Here is a 15,167-nt window from a genome sequence, read left to right on the forward strand (position 1 = left end):
TCCTCTGAGTTTCAGGCCACACCCTTTCCCACAAGAACTGGGCCAAGGCCCCACACTTAGGATCCCAAACCCTACCCCTTTCACGTTTGTGCCCCATCCGGGGACCCCGTCTCTCAAAGCAGTTTGATTCTTAAGGTTCCCAGTTCTGTAGCCTTAGCCCCGCCCCGAGTAGATCCCAGCCTCCGCCCACACAGGGAACTAGGCCTGACCATACGGCTGACCCCAGACTAAGAACAGCAATCAATTCAGCTTCGACTTCATCCCCAACTCCTGCTCCTTCTTCCAAGGGATGTGCAAGGAGGACAGGGGACCCCCTTCACCCTCCCGCCTTACCTTGAGGCACACGGGCTGATTCACACAGTCACACTCACACCCGCTACCGTCACCTACAGCAATCCATGCCTACACCCAAAACTGACACCCAGAAGTCTGGGCCCACCCACCGTCCAGGGACACACAGCCCCTTGGAGCAATAACGACGGCACTCAGGCCCCACTCAGGGGCATTTGTGAGTTGTCCCAGCTCAGTGATGGAGTGCCTGGCTCTGCCCACTGAATATGCCCTGTGTCCCCGTCTTCATGTAGCTCCCGCGATCCCTGCTAACGTGACCCTGCAGGACAGTGTGTCCCTGCCCCCGTTGCCCCCCTCCCCGTCTCCTACCCTGTGGCTGGAGCATTTGCTGGGGGCGCTGCCGAAATTTCTCCCTTCTGCTTGGGATCCAGGGCATCTTCAATGCTCGTTGCTAGGCAACAGCCTCTGGCTCACCACTGCAACTTCCGGGGATGGCGTTGGCTTCCCCTCCCCCCCAGAATTTGGAGTTCCCAGCTCCCAATCCCCCCCTATCAGTGCCACTATCTTCCAGGGTTGTTTCTATGTCTCTCCTGGATCCTGACCTGATCTTGACCCTTCAGAATCCCTCAGAGTTCTAGAGCCTTGGCCTTCCAGAAGCTTCCTCCATTGTATGTGTTCACACACGGGGTTTTATCCTGGTATTAAAAAAACAAACAAATCTTTTTAGTGTTCTTGATTTTCTGACATTCTCTTCCTCAGTTCTAGAATCACTAGCATCCCAGAAACACAAGTGTTCTGGATTCCCTGGCATGGAAAAAAAATGATCTCAATAATCTAGCTCTGTGAGCATTACAAAATACCCCCATATTCTAGATCACAGACATTCCAGAACACTCATGTTTTAGAATCACTCACATTTTAGGCCTCCCACTCATGTTCTAGATTCTCTGGCAATCCAGAACCCCTTGACATTATGGATTTCTTAGAATGCAAACAAATCCTCTAGTGATCTAGAAGGGAAGGGCTGGCATTCCAGAATATGCCTATGCTCTAGATTTCCTAGTAATCCAGATTCCTTTCTGTTTCCTATAATTATCAGCATTCCAGAGTGCCTGGCTTGCAAAACATTCCTACTGGTGTAGATTCATAGGCATTCTAGAAAACTCCTCTGTTCTAGAATCATTGACTTTCCAGGTCCCTTTTCAGAAACTTCTACAGTCTGGATTCTTTGATATGCAGGGAGGAAGCCTAATACTGCTCATCCACTAGCACTCTAGAATATTCCTGTGTTCTACATTTCCTAACATTCTAGACCCCACTCCCCCATGTTACAGAAGTTCTGGCATTCCAGAAACTCTGGAATTCCAGGATTAGCATATTCTAAAATCCCTTGTTCTTAGTTGGCCCACTTTCTCTTCTATTCATTGACCCAAGGAAAAGATGCAGAAAACTTCCCTGAGGAGTTGACATAGGTAGGTATTAACTGGGGAAAAACCTCAAGGATGTCAGGCTGGGGTGAGCTGATCCTGTCCTACATACCCTCCCTGGTGTGGGCAAGAGAGGGGTGAAAGACTGGGCAGCCAGGGATATGGGCAAAGTGTTTGCAGTGGTGAGGTTTGGGGTACAAATGTCACCTAGCCGACATCTGTGTTTCTGCCAATCTGTACCTATTCATCCCTGTTTGTGGTAATAGTACCCTGAGTCACCTTTCAGGAACTCTTCCTCCACTCTGTCAACATGGGGCTGACCTCACTGCCTGCCTCGTGAGGGCACATGATCCCTGGAAGAACACAGTGGTTGGTTCAGGAATGGCCATCTGATTCAGTTTAAGTCAATGAGAATCAGTCCTGTGATTCTGCTGCTGCTAGAGAGAAAAATGTTGCTAAGGAGCTACCTGGAGTCATCTTGGCACAGAGGGGGGAAAACCTGACTGAGAATGATCCCAGAGGAGAGCAAAGCCAAAAGATGGAAAGATATTCTGGATGAGTGTTTGAGCCCTGGATCCAGCCATGCCTGAAATCAGAGTGTAAACCAATTCCCCTTCTTTACTTAAACCAGGAGAGACAGATGTTCCTGAATCTACAGCCAGGGACCTGGTTGGGCACCACGCCTCTCTTACCCTTTCCCTAGGGGTGCCCAAACCCTCTCAGAACGTGACCAAGGTGTTGGCAGTGAGAACTTTATTAGGGAAGGGTGACTTTGGCTCCAGAAAAGGGAGATGATGGGGGCCTAGTAACACTAACCATTCCAAGGAGGCCCTGGCCCTGAACCCAGGGCTGTGACAGGAAGCGGGGCAGGCACCTGAGTCCCCCAGGGCCTGGGTATCTCAAGGCACCATGGCAGCCGTGGTCAGAAGGAAGTTTCAGTGAGCTTCATCTTGGGGGGTGCAAGGGGAGCCCCGAGACCCGCGGAGGGCCGGGGGGCTGGTGTCGGTGGCCGCCGGGGCTCCGGCCCGCTCCGCACCAGTTCCTGGCAGCGTTCCACGAAGCTGCCTCCCCAGCGGCGCCGGGCCTCAGCCTGGGGGGGGCTCGGGCTCCCACGGCGGCTGGACAGAGAGGCGCTGCTGAAGGCTGAGTGGAGACTGAGGGGTGATGAGGGTCAGTGCAGGTCATCAGGGTGCAGCTGGGTCCCCCCTGCCCCCTGGCCACCGTGTTCTGCCCTCCGCCCCATTGCTCAGAAGGGGAAGTGGAGTCACGCCTACCTGGTGAGAGAGGTCCGGGGCGAGGGGCTGGGGGGAGCGCCCCTCAAGGAAGCCAGCGGGGCTAGTTCGCACTGCTCCAGCTGTTCCAGCAGCTCTTCCTCTGTCAGGCCCCCTGCTGGGGGGGGGCAGGGAAGCAGGGTCAGGGGCAAGACAAGGGCACAGGCCAAGAGACAAAGGTCATGTGCAAGGACTGAGGTCGGGATAGGAGGAAAGATGCAGAGGTCAACGGACAGGGGTCAGAAGCTAAGAAAGAGAGGTTAAAAAGCAAGGGCGAGGAGGGGATGGGGGGCAGGGAAAGGGGCCAGAGGGCAAGGGCTTCGCCTCCTCGTGGCGAAGGAGGTTGTGGAGAGGGCTCAGGGTGAGTCTGTGGGGCTTGGGACGGGACTGCAGCGGGGAGTACCAGGCGCCTGGCCGAGGCCGTCCATGGCGGTGGTCAGGTCCCACAGGGCCAAGCTGCCGTTGGCCTGGCCAGTGAGGAGGTAGCGCCGCGGCCGGGAGCCCAGCCTCCGGGAGCCCTCGCACTCGAGCACCGTGAAGGCGGTGGTGGGCGAGCCGTCCACGGAGCGCACGGAGCACACCCTGAGAGGGGAGGGGCAGGGGTCACCTTGGCCACACCAGGGCCTGGCCTGGTCCCTCGTCTCATCTTTATGCCCCTCCCAGGCCTCAGTCCCCACCGTCCTTGTGGTTTCAGTTCCTGCTTCTCGGATGAGCACCCAAGCCTCTCCATCCCTCCCAAATCTACTGTCTTGGGTTCCAGCCCTGTGGGGACCAGGAGCCTCCTGGACGTCCCCAGCCCCACACACCCACCATGGGGCTCAAATGGGATTCTCCCCCAAACATGTTGCCCTCCCTGTTCCTGTCTCCGGGAGGGCCCAAGACTCATCCTGGGTGCCTCCCTCACTTCCCAGCATTCCCCATGGCCGGCCCCCTCCTCCCCTCCCCATCTGGCCCTGATCAAGCCCTGCCCTCTCCGGCCAGGCATCTGTCCCAGCCTCCTCCCTGGGCTCGTGGCCTCCTCTCCAACCTCCAGACCATCCCCCTGAGAGCGGCCATGGCGCCCCAGGACACTCAGGACAGTCTCAGCGCTTCCATACGATTGGCAAGGCTCCACCCCTCTGCAGCCCCATTTCCCACCTCTTGGCGCTCCAGCCCCCAGAGACCGCGTGCACGTCCCTGGTTAGCCTCTCTGGCTGTTCCAGCCTTTGCACATGCTGCCCCTTCAGCCAGGCACAGACTTTCCCCTCCCTCCTTTCTTCTGCTCGTTCCTATTTATCCTCAAGGTCTCTGCTCTGAGTCCCCTCTTCAACAGGCCCCCTTCCCAGGCTGGAGCAAGCACCGCCTCTGGGCTCCCACAGCTTCCCGTCCCTCCCCCATCCTGGCCCTGGCCCCCCAGCCTGTGCACACACCCCCAGCCCCCAGCCCGGCCCTGACTACACTGGGCGATCTCTGCTTGCGGTCCGGCAGGGGCACCTGGGATTGTTCCAGCTTCACTCCCATCCACACATGTCACACCTTTGATACCCCAAACTCCAAACCTAGGACCAGGCTTGTGTTCCTTCCCCGCCTCTGCTCCTGCGGTGCCCCTTGGCTGGGATGCCCTTCTAACCTCCCTGGCATCTTCCCTTCTCCTCTGACCACCCTCCCCGTTTGACGGGATGGTCCTCACCGCTGACCAGTGGAGGAAAGACGCACGAAGAGCTGGCTGGCATTCGGTGCCACCTTCTGAATGAACACTTGCTGGTCATCCCGCTCGCCGTAGGGGCCTGGGCCAGGTAGAGGGGGGCAGTCAGGGCCAGCTGGGGTCCCTGTGACCTCCAGATCCCAAGACTCTGCCCCCTTCCCCACTGATGAACCTCCCCACCAGGACCAGGTCCCCATCCCCAGGTGGCTAGAGTTGGGCGAGGTCAGAGAGGGTTGGGGGTCAGCAACAGTCAGTGGAGTTCAGGCACATCAGGGGCAGGGGGCGGATCCTGGGTCAGCAGGAATCAATGGGGGTAACAGAATTCAACTGGGATGGCTGGGAGTAATTGGCGGTCAATAGGGGTCAGGTGGTGATGGGTGGAGGTCAAGCCCATCAGCTGGGTGGGTCGAGAGAGGTCTACAGGGGTCAGGAAAGGGATCAGTGGAGGCCAGTGGAGGTCAGGCAGGGTCCGTGCGGTGGGGGACCCGGGGCTAGGAGGCACCAATGTCATTGCCAGCACTGCAGCCGCCATGCCCGTCGGCCGATTCCAGCGCCAGGATCTTGAATGAAGCGAGCGGGGTGGAGCCAGGCTGGGTGGAAATCATGCCACGGAAGCGAGTCACAGACCACGTCCGCACGTGGTTGCTGTCGGCACAGACTGAGGAGCCAGGGGGCAGCAGCAGGTCAGGCCCGGCCGTGGCATCACCACTGCCCGACCTTCCTGAGCCCCGGGATGACCTCCTCTCAAAGGTGTCAGGATTCAGGCCCCTCTGAATTCTTCCCTTTCGGAGAATTCTTCTCTTCCCCAGAACTCCAAATAGTTAACAACCCTGTTGGCTCCGCCTCCAAATCATTCCAGGGCCTGATCTCACTTTTCCCAGTCCACTGCTCCCACCCCACCCCTACCCTGGTCCCGTCCATCTCATCTCCTGCCTGGACCATTGCAGCAGCCTCCTCCTTGGCCTTCCTGCTCCCATCCTGTCCCCACACGCAGTCAGAGGGACCCTGTGAACACCTGTGTCAGGTCACAGCCCTCCTCTGCCGTGAGACCTCCCGCGGCGCCATCTCATTCAGGGTTAAGGACAAAGTCTTCTCCATGGGTTACAAGGTCCCACTGACCTACCCCATCACCCCCCACCCCCTTCCTCACCCACTCCACTCTGGGCCCAGTGGGGCCCTGCTCTCCCTTAGACACACCAAACATCCTCCCACCTCAGAGCCTTCGCAATGCCTGTTCCCTCTGCCTGGAATGCTTGACCCCGCTGATCTGCACTGCTCATTTCTGTTCAGCGCTCCTTCCTCAGGAAGACCTTCCTGAACCATGCACTCTCCAGTGATCCTGGCACTCTCTTGGCCTCTCACACAGCTTTGTTTTTATTCATGGCCCCCATCCCCATTGCCAGATAGTGATTTATATTTTTATTGATTTATTGTCTGCTGCCCCTGCTAGAGCATCAGCTCCACGAGGGTAGGGACTTGGCCTGTCTTATCACTGTATCCCCCGTGCCTGGCAATTGCTAAATTGATTAATTTTCCCCTCTCCCTGGCAAATCCACTCTCCCCCAGACTGGTCCCCTTCACGGAATTCTCCAGAGGCCACTCCCCACACAGTCTCTCCCCAGTGGAAACCCTCATCCACCTGGCTTCGTGCTCACAGCTAAGCCATCCCTCCTGCAGGGAGATGGGCACGCGGGGCAGCCGGGTGAGGCTCACCTGAGATGAGGTGCTTCTCTGACAGCATGATCTTGGTGACGGGGCTGCGGTGCACGGTGAAGGTCTGAAAGAGCTGAGGCCCCGAGCCCACGGTCTCGGGATGCTGCACGATGACACGCACGCCCCCTGAGCTGGTGCCGTAGGCAATCTCGATCCAGTTCCCACTGTCACCTGGTGAGGGCCCGAGGAGGAAGAGGGTCACAGAGAGACAGAAACCAAGGCAGAGAGAAGAGGCAACAGACAAAGAACAGTTGCAGAGTCAGAAAGTAAAGGGAGAGGGAGAGATGGAGAGAACAAGGTGGCGAGATGTGGGAAACGGAAGAATGGGAGACAGAGGGACATGGCAGAGAAACCAGAGACAGAAATTAAGACAGAGAGAGAGACAGATTGACATATGTACACTAGTATGTATAAAATAGATAACTAATAAGAACGTGCTATACAAAAAAATAAATTAAAATTTTAAAAAAGAGAGAGACAGAGCTGAGAAGAGGGGGAAGAGAGATAGAAAAATAGAGAAACAGGGAACCAAGAAACAAATCACAGGGAGGGATACAGAGACAGAGACTGACAGAGAGAGAGAGATGGAATTCGAGAGAAAGACAGAGAAACATAGAAAGGGACATATAAACAAACAGGCCCGGGTTCAGTCTCTCCAGGGAACTAAGATCCCCCAAGCCACATGGTGGGGTCAAACAAACAAACAAAACCAGACAGACAGCAAGACAAGAAAATGAAACTCGACCCAGCGTGCCTGAGGGACTCCCCAACCTTGCCAAATTTCCACAGGGGAAAGGTATGTTGTAACGTCACAAACTTAATGGACCATCTTAAGGAATGTGGGTAAAATGTGGTTTTAATATCTTATGCAGGAGTTAGAAGCAATGGATTCAGGTTATGAATAGCAACATGAATGGATATTTAACCTAGGGCAGGATGGACAAAAGTAAGATATATAAACTGAGTTATATACCTCATACCATTTATGCAAATTCAAAAACATGTCCATAATATCCATTTTGTAAGGACACATACAAATGAAAATATAAATGCTGAACATGACAGAATAGTGGCACGTGGTGAGGAGGGGGATGGGGAGGAAAGGAGTAAATCAATGAAATAAGAAAGGGGCCTTAGGAATTCCCTGGCAGTCCAGTGGTTGGGGCTCCGCGCTCTCACTGCCAAGGGCCTGGGCTCGATCCCTGGTCAGGGAACTAAGATCCCACAAGCCACATGGTGTGGCCAAATAAATAAATAAATACAGTTTTAAAAAAGAAAGGGGCCTTATGTGATGACATGCTGTGAAGTTAAGTTTATTATTAGTTTACTCCTACTAGAAAAAAATGCACTGTGACCCCTACCTCACACCATACACAAAAGTTAATTTGAAATGGAACAGAAACCTACGTGTAAAAGCTAAAACTGCAAAGCTTCTAGAAGAAAACATAGGGAAAAATCTTCACAACCTGGGGGTAGGGTAAGAGATCTTAAGCTCCAAAAAAGCACTAACCATTAAAAAAAATTAATCGTTACCCAAAGTGAAAAAAGTCAGACACAAAAAGCCACATACTGCATGATTCCGTTTACATTAAATGTCTAGAACAGGCAAATCCATAGAGACAGAAAGTGGATTAGAGGTGTCCAGGGGCTGTCAGGAGGGAGGACTGGGGTGTGATTGTTAATAAGCATGGGGTTTCTTTTCGGGGTGATAAAAACGTCCCGGAATTAGATAGTGGTGATGGTGGCACAACTTTGTGAATCTACTAAAATTACTCAGTTGTGAATTTTATGGTATGGGAATTATATCTCAGTAAAAACAAACAAAAAAACTATTTTTCTGCATTTGCAATCAAGAAAGGAAAACACAAAGATTGTCTCAAGTGAGAGAACTCGGCTTCATCCACTGTAAGACATGCATCCTCTTTTTGTTTGACTGTTTATGTTTTTTTGATTTTGTTTGTTTTGGGTTTTTGTTTGTTTGTTTGTTTGTCTTTTGGGGGGGGTTTGGCCACGATACACAGCTTATGGGATTTTAGTTTCCGACTAGGAATAGAACCTGGGCCCTCGGCAGTGAGAACTCAGAGTCCTAACCACTGGACCACCAAGGAATTCCCAAGACATGCATCCTCTTTGTTTTAGGAGTGTGCAAGCATCACGCCCTAATCACAGATATGGGAAAGAAACACCAAGATCAACTACTAGAGGTCAATTCTGCCCCTGGTGAAGAGGCCCGCCGTGGCTGAGCACCTAGAACAGTGCTTATATGTAAGTGGTGCTCAGTAACTGTTTGTTGAATGACTGTATGAGTTGAATCTGTCTCCCTCTCCATAAATCTCACTGGGTCATGCTACACAAGTGATGGGGAGACAGCTGCGGGCTGGGGCCGGGGCTGGCTGCTGACGGCAGGGCGGAGAGCTGAGCTATAGCTTACTGGTCTTTGGGGTGAGGTAGACGCTCAGGGCTGTGACTCCATCCTCCGCCGGGTCCCGGTAGAGCTCGCTGACAAGGAGGTCATTGTCCTTCATGCGCAGGGGGAATTTCTGCACATCTGGGGTGGACAGGGAGGATAGAGTGCGTTTGTTCAAGGTACCCCAGCCTTTCCCCTCCTCTCCCACCCTCAGGGGAGGCTCTCAGGCAGCTGGGGTGCCGGCTGCTGCTCACCCACGTAGTAGATGGAGCCGTTGTTGCAGCCCAGGAGGAGGAAGGAGCCTGCAGCATCGTAACTGGTGATGGGCTGCACCTCCTGGACCTGGGGGTGGAGCGGGGTGGACTGTGGCCATGGTGCCATCCCTTCCTCTGCCTCTGCAGTGCCCCTCTGCCTCTGCAGTGCCCCTCCTGGCATGCCCATGCCTCCCTGCTCCAGCACCCCCCCTCCAGTTTCTAGGCCCACTCCTCCCCAGCCTTGCCTGCTCCAGGCCTGCATCACCGGCGTCTGTCTCTGAATGGCTCTTGGTTGGCGCTTCTGTCTCGTGGCCTCTCCTTGACTCTGTATTTCTGACACTTCTTTATTCATCTCCATCTTTCTCTCTGTGTCCCTTCATCTACTACGGTCATTTAGCCCTGGTTTCTCTCCATCCACCCTCTTTCTGTCTCTCTGGCACCTCTGACCTCCTGTTTCTATTTGTCTGTTTCTCTCCATCTCTGTTTCTTTCTCTCTCCTTTCTCTGTTTGTCTGTCTCTCTCACCCAAACACTCACACTTTAGAAAACAACGCTGTGGGTGTATTTTTTGTTTTACATGTTGGACAGAGCTTGGGGCGAGTGCAGAGAGAATGACGGACGTTTGCACGTCTGTCTCTGGGTTTCCGCCTCCTCAACCATCTCCCCTCACCCGGTCTCCCACCCAGTGTCTGGAGAATCCTCTCTTCCTTTCCAAACCCACCGTCCTTCATGTCAGCCACGAAGGCCTCCTGGATCCTCCTTTGGCCTCTATCATACCCCATCCTACCCCACCACTGGATCTGGCCCACTGCTGGGTTCCCTGGTTCTCTCCAGGTCGGGTGGGGCAGAAAGGAACCCCTCCCTGGGTCTGACTGGTCTGGACACCCGAGAAAGAAGCAGCAGGCTGGCCAGTGCCCTGACCTGCCAGTGCTTGGTGACGGCGTTCCACACCCCAATGCGCCCTGTGTGGCTTGTGGCAATGAGCTGGTTCCCGACGAAGAATAAGGCCTCCACGGGCACGCCCAGATGGAAGACTCCTGCACAGGGTGAGGAAGGCTGAACCAGGGCCCCCTTTCACGGGGGAGGAGAGGGGTGGCAGGAAGAACTCCAAGTGCCAGAGGATTCAACTTGGTCATAGAATCTTTACAGGCTAGAGGATTCTAGCAGGAATTACAGAGGATTACAACGGGCCAGATTCCTGCCGGGGTGTGGGACTCTAATAGGGTGTGGAATTCTAACACAGCTAAGATTTTCAACAAAGGCAAAAAACTCTATGGGCAGCAGAGGATTCTCACGAGGATTACGATTTGTTAGGGAACAGATTAGTCTAAGGAGTCAGATTTCTAATGGGAACAGATTCTAACAGGTCTGGGATTTTACTGGCATGGAGAATTCTACCAAAGCAAAGAGATCTAACAGGGCAGTGAATTCTGACGGAGGAGAGAACTGTATGTGGGTGGAGTTTTCTACCAGACCAAGGAATGCTAACAGGATACGGAATTCTAAAGGGCTGGAGCATCCTAATAACGCAAAGAGAATTGTGGCACGTGGGCTGTTTTAACAGGCCACAAGCTGGAGTAGAATTCTAAAGCGCAAAAGGGTTCTGGAAAAAGCCGGGTGCCATACCTATCTCAGAGCCGCCACCTTCTGCCTGCAGAGCCCACAGCAGGATCTCGCTGCCCGTGGCTGCTGCCACCATCTTGTCATGCTCACCCAGGGCCCCACTGAGCACCCGGGTTGTGAGTGCCAGTCGCTCAATGGGCCAGTCCAGGCGGGGACTGGAGAACACCAGCTGCCAGCCAGAGGCTTCCTTCAGCCTGTAAGATTGAGGGACATCATGAACCCTCACCCTGAGCCCTCCCCATCAACAGGGCTTAAGGTGTCCTCCCACCGCCCTCCCTGAGCACCTATAGCAGACAAGAAACTGGGTATAGGCCACGGCGATCCAGTTGTGGTGTCCACACACCAGGCGCACCATTCCCGGCTCCTCTGGTAGCCCTTGGGGGGAAAGGCAGGGATCAGGGCAGGGTCACAGGGGCCCACTGGCTGCCCCAATCTCCCAAGAGACAGAAATGTACCTGATGGGGAGGGAGGTACTTTCTCATCTAGCATTCGGCCCAGCAGCCCTGCATTGCCCAGGTTGGGGGGCATCGTGTTGCTCCGTCGAACAGGGGCTGGGCGTCCCCCTGCTTGCTGGGGCCCCACCAGGCTGTGCCTGTTCCGCCGCTTCACCGGGAACACTGTGGCAGGGAGAAGGGGCAGAGTGACAATCATTGTAATAATTGTAATAATTGTCACCTAGCAGGCACTTAAAGTGTGCCAGATACTGATTTTGCCATGTGAGTAGCATCGTCTCCTAGAGAAAAGATTTTTGGTGGTGCAGGGACATGGCGTTAAATGAGACTGAATCACACAGCGAGCTGCTCCCTTTTCAGTTCCTTTGAGCCCATCAGAAAGAAAGAATCAGTTTGGGGCTGCCACGATATTGATACCTCTTCAATATTTGGCAATCTTTCCTTTTAAGAAATGGAAGCCTGTCCCATTGGCAGACAACAGCATCTACCCAGAGTTTAATTACACTGTTATGTTTGGGGTTTATTTCACGTCTACTTATTTATGGCATGAAGGTAGTGACAAAAAGCTTCTATTTAAAACAATTAAAAAAAAAAAACCAGGGTCAAACTAAGTTAAGAGAACAATACGTCTTCATATTTGGCAAACTTCATGAAGGTAGTAGGTCTTGACTGAGGTTAGGGAAATAAAGCCATAAACTGAATTTCCCCACTCTGTTCCTTCTACCTATCAGCAAAGCCTAGTAGAGTACAGTTCCCAATAACCACTGGTGCATATTTTCCATGGCCAGTGGGCTGGCTGCTCCATGGACATTACAGTCAATAACTCTCCTTTAATATTTCTCCCCTCCATGCAAAGGACACCAGTTCTCCCTAAGCCTCCCTACAAGGAAATCAAACCTGGACTACAACTCCCATTGGGCTCTAGGGTAAGCTTCTGAGCCTCAGGGGGACTAGCCTGGCCCATTGCCTCGTTGGAAATGCTGTTTCTTACTTCCTTTCCAAGCATCAGTCCAAGCAGCCGATATAGAACTACAACTCCCATAGTGTCTCAGGGCCCACAGCTCAGGCACCCAAGAGCTGCAGCCTTATGGGAAATGTAGTCTTTAGTCCCCCCTCCATTCCTTAGTAGTTCCCACCTGGTGGAGGCAGGTAACCATTGAAGAGGACGTTTCCGCAAGAAGATCGATCCAACTCTTCCCGAAGCTGCAGACGACGAACTAAGACGGAAGGACTCAAAGGCTGGGACTTGGAGAACACTGAGGCAGATCCCTTTCCCCCTCCCCCATCTCTTTCTCCACAGAATATCACCACCCTCCTGAGACCCAGGACCAAACCCAGTGCTCTCAGCTCTAACCCAACCTTCTTTCAGGAGAGAGGGGAAAGGGGGAGCATCATTAGAGAGCTGGTTTTCTATGGGATGAGGATGCTAAAGGGGGCCCCACTTACCCAGAGGAGTGAGCCCATAGAACTGGGCTTCGTGGAGGAGGCTGGAACCGTGGACACCCCTGGGTAGTAGAATTGACTAAGGGTCAGGGTCTGGGGAGTGGGAGTGGACAGAGAATTCTGAGGACGAAGTTTTCAAAACTGCACAGAGAATCTCAAGAGGTAGAAAATTTTGATGGGATCAAGATTCTAAAGGAGCAATGATCTGGGCGGTGAAAATGTGTGTGTGTGTGTGTGTGTGCTTTGTGGTGGAGAATTCTAAGGACGCATAATTTAAATATGATCAAGGAGCTTAAGTGAACATTCTGAAGGGAAGAAGAGACTTCGGGGGGGGGGTGAAGACGGTGGGGGACTCCCCTTTATCTTCCATGCCAACCTGGGGTCCAACTCTTTGGTGCGCAGGAAGTTGAGGATAGGGGCGAAGACGGTGGGGTCCCTGTCGATGAAGATCTGCGGGGAAGGGAGGCAGAGGATAGGTAGGGCAAAGAGCGGGGCTGAGTGGGGATCCTGTCCCTCCTCCTACCGGCCGCCCCATATCAGCTCTTGCTCTACTCACGGCTCCGGTCTCATCTTTCAGTGTTGAGATGCGTCCGCTCAGAAGACTGCAGGGAGGGGACGCAGAGCAGGTGTCACGGGCCGGGGTGTGTGTGTGAGGGGGAGATTAGGTCTCCCCATACCCTCTCCTCCCGCCCCCCCCACCCCAAACTCGCTCTCCCAATCACCTGGAGAAGAAGGAGTCTGGGATCCAGGTGAGAGTCTGGCGAGAGGTACTAAATCTGTGCGGGGACCGTGAGCGGACGCGAGATGATGGAGGGAGGATGAGGAATGCGGCCCCCAATCTCAACCCGGTGAGTTCCCTTTCCTCCCCCAGCACCCATCCAGGCTCCCGCGCCTCCAGCAGGGGGCGGAGCAATCCTTGATGGACAGGAATTCCCCCGGGAGAGGCGGGTACTCCCACCCCGTTCCCCGCTCCCGAGAGTAGCGCCTCAGGAAACTCCTATGCTCACCTCTTGCCTCCCACGTTCAGATGAATCACCTCCCCGGGAGGTCCCCGACCTGGGACCCCGTCTGCTGCAGGGGCCGCGGCTGCCATGGCCCCCGGGTTAGCCGGCTGGCCTGCACCCGCTTCCGGGTGTGCATCCCGCCCCGCCCCCACCGGGTGCTCATTGGGCAGGAGACTCCCGGAGCCACCGGCGATTGGGTAAAGCGCTCACCCGTCGCAGTTAATTTCTCCGCCTCCTTAAAGGGTCCCGCCTTTCCTGTCCTGGACGGGGCGGACCGAACGGCTCCCTTGGGGAAGTTTAGTTACCACGGATAGCAAAACGTTCCTCCATCCCTCTGGGGTTCCCGATTTAGGAATTGCATATAGGTGATTCGTCGGGGACACGTGTTTAGACCTCGAAATTAGTCCACACCAAGAGGGACATCTAAATGTTCTCCGCAAGACAGTTTCTTCCCCTCGCCCCACCCAGTCCTCCTGGGCGCAGCCCATGAAACGCGAACAAACCAGCACAGACCGTCAAAGCCAAAGGATTTATTATAGGTATACAGAGTGCGCGCCTGCCACACGCCCCCACACCCCTGGGTCCCAGCGGCTTCTCCAGGTGGCCATGGGCGCTGCCCACAACCCGGTTCCCCCACTCCCCAGGAAAGTGCTCCAGCCAGAAGCATGCAGGGGGAGGGCTTCCCCTCGCCCCTCCCCTCCCGAAGTGGCATTTACAGCTGGAGGGGGGAGGAGAGAGGAAGACAGTTTTGAGCTTTGACGCCCCTCCCATTAAAAGCCTTCGCGGATGCGGGGCGGGGGGAGGAGGAGGTCGACGTTTTGCAAAAATAAACTAAGTCAGGAATTAACCGCATGGCTCTGAGACGGCGGAGTGCGGGGGCTAGGGCCCCTTCACTCCCCCTTCCCAGACAGAGATCAAGGCAGCATTGGAAGTGAGGTAAAGGCCGGGAGGGGGGCGTCCCCTCCCCACCCCCTAGCACCCTGGATGGTCCAGGGGACCTCACCAGCGCCCCCATGCCCATCCCTAGGGCGGGAATTATCGCCCCTACCACCCCAGCTTCTTGGGGCTGGATCTGGGCATCCGGGCAGGGAGCTTGGCTCAACTGGCCCCTTACCCGCCCCCCCCTGCAACAAGCTCAGTTATTGCATAAAAATAATGGAGCCCCAGCACCTGGGGTGGAGGTGGCGAGCGGGAAGGGGCCGAGATATGGCTATAGGGGCAGCAATCCCCCCACCACTTCTTGGGGTGCAGGAGAAGTCCCCTCCTTTCCAGTGCCGGTCAGGGCGCGTCCGCAGTGTTGGTGGGACTAGAGCCCCCCGCCCCTGCGGAAGAGAAAGTGTCTTTGTGCCCACAGTGCGGGGAGGAGGGGCGGGGAGGTGAGTCAGGCCCTGCGGGTGGGAAGTCACTTCCGGCGCCCGCTGGCCCTGCGCTCCCCCGCCTCCCGCTTGGGATTGCCCTCGTCTGTGGACGACGTGGTGGGTTGTGTCTGGCCCCAGCGGGCGATCTCGGCGTGTTCCCCCACCGAGGCGGCCACAGCCTCCAGCCAGCCGTTCATCTCCTCCTGGAGAGAGAAACAGGACACAGTCTATATTTGGAAGA

General features: G+C 54.9%; 2 protein-coding genes across 2 annotated transcripts in view; both read right to left on the reverse strand.

Moving 5' to 3' along the window:
• Nucleotides 1–2,456: 2,456 nt before the first annotated feature.
• Nucleotides 2,457–13,698, reverse strand: SHKBP1 (SH3KBP1 binding protein 1). Its single transcript, XM_059904795.1, has 18 exons — nt 13,572–13,698; nt 13,287–13,340; nt 13,121–13,166; nt 12,941–13,014; nt 12,568–12,626; nt 12,258–12,338; nt 11,125–11,286; nt 10,954–11,044; nt 10,673–10,863; nt 9,968–10,083; nt 9,048–9,135; nt 8,818–8,934; nt 6,387–6,557; nt 5,176–5,331; nt 4,659–4,755; nt 3,393–3,571; nt 2,993–3,107; nt 2,457–2,872 (listed from the first exon to the last, which is right to left on the reverse strand). The coding sequence occupies exons 1-18, from the start codon at nt 13,655–13,657 to the stop codon at nt 2,641–2,643; spliced, it is 2,115 nt and encodes a 704-aa protein (XP_059760778.1). The 5' UTR covers nt 13,658–13,698; the 3' UTR covers nt 2,457–2,640.
• Nucleotides 13,699–14,789: 1,091 nt separating this feature from the next.
• The window catches only part of SPTBN4 (spectrin beta, non-erythrocytic 4), a 73,686-nt gene continuing 73,308 nt past the window's right edge, over nt 14,790–15,167 (reverse strand). Inside the window, exon 36 of the mRNA XM_059906121.1 lies at nt 14,790–15,129. Within this exon, the coding sequence (XP_059762104.1) occupies nt 14,971–15,129 (159 nt within the window). The 3' untranslated portion in view covers nt 14,790–14,970. The remainder of the gene's footprint in view (nt 15,130–15,167) is intronic.

This window comes from Balaenoptera ricei, chromosome 19 (assembly GCF_028023285.1).
Source record: "Balaenoptera ricei isolate mBalRic1 chromosome 19, mBalRic1.hap2, whole genome shotgun sequence".
NCBI lineage: Eukaryota > Metazoa > Chordata > Mammalia > Artiodactyla > Balaenopteridae > Balaenoptera > Balaenoptera ricei.

Bases quoted from the DNA above. Each gene is read 5' to 3' on its own strand.
- SHKBP1 (XM_059904795.1), bottom strand. From the start codon at position 13,657: ATGGCAGCCGCGGCCCCTGCAGCAGACGGGGTCCCAGGTCGGGGACCT. The intron at 13,167-13,286 runs GTGATTGGGAGA...CCCTCCCTGCAG, and splicing joins CCAGACTCCTTCTTCTCCAG to TCTTCTGAGCGGACGCATCT. The intron at 11,287-12,257 runs GTGGGAACTACT...TCCCTGCCACAG, and splicing joins TGGTTACCTGCCTCCACCAG to TGTTCCCGGTGAAGCGGCGG.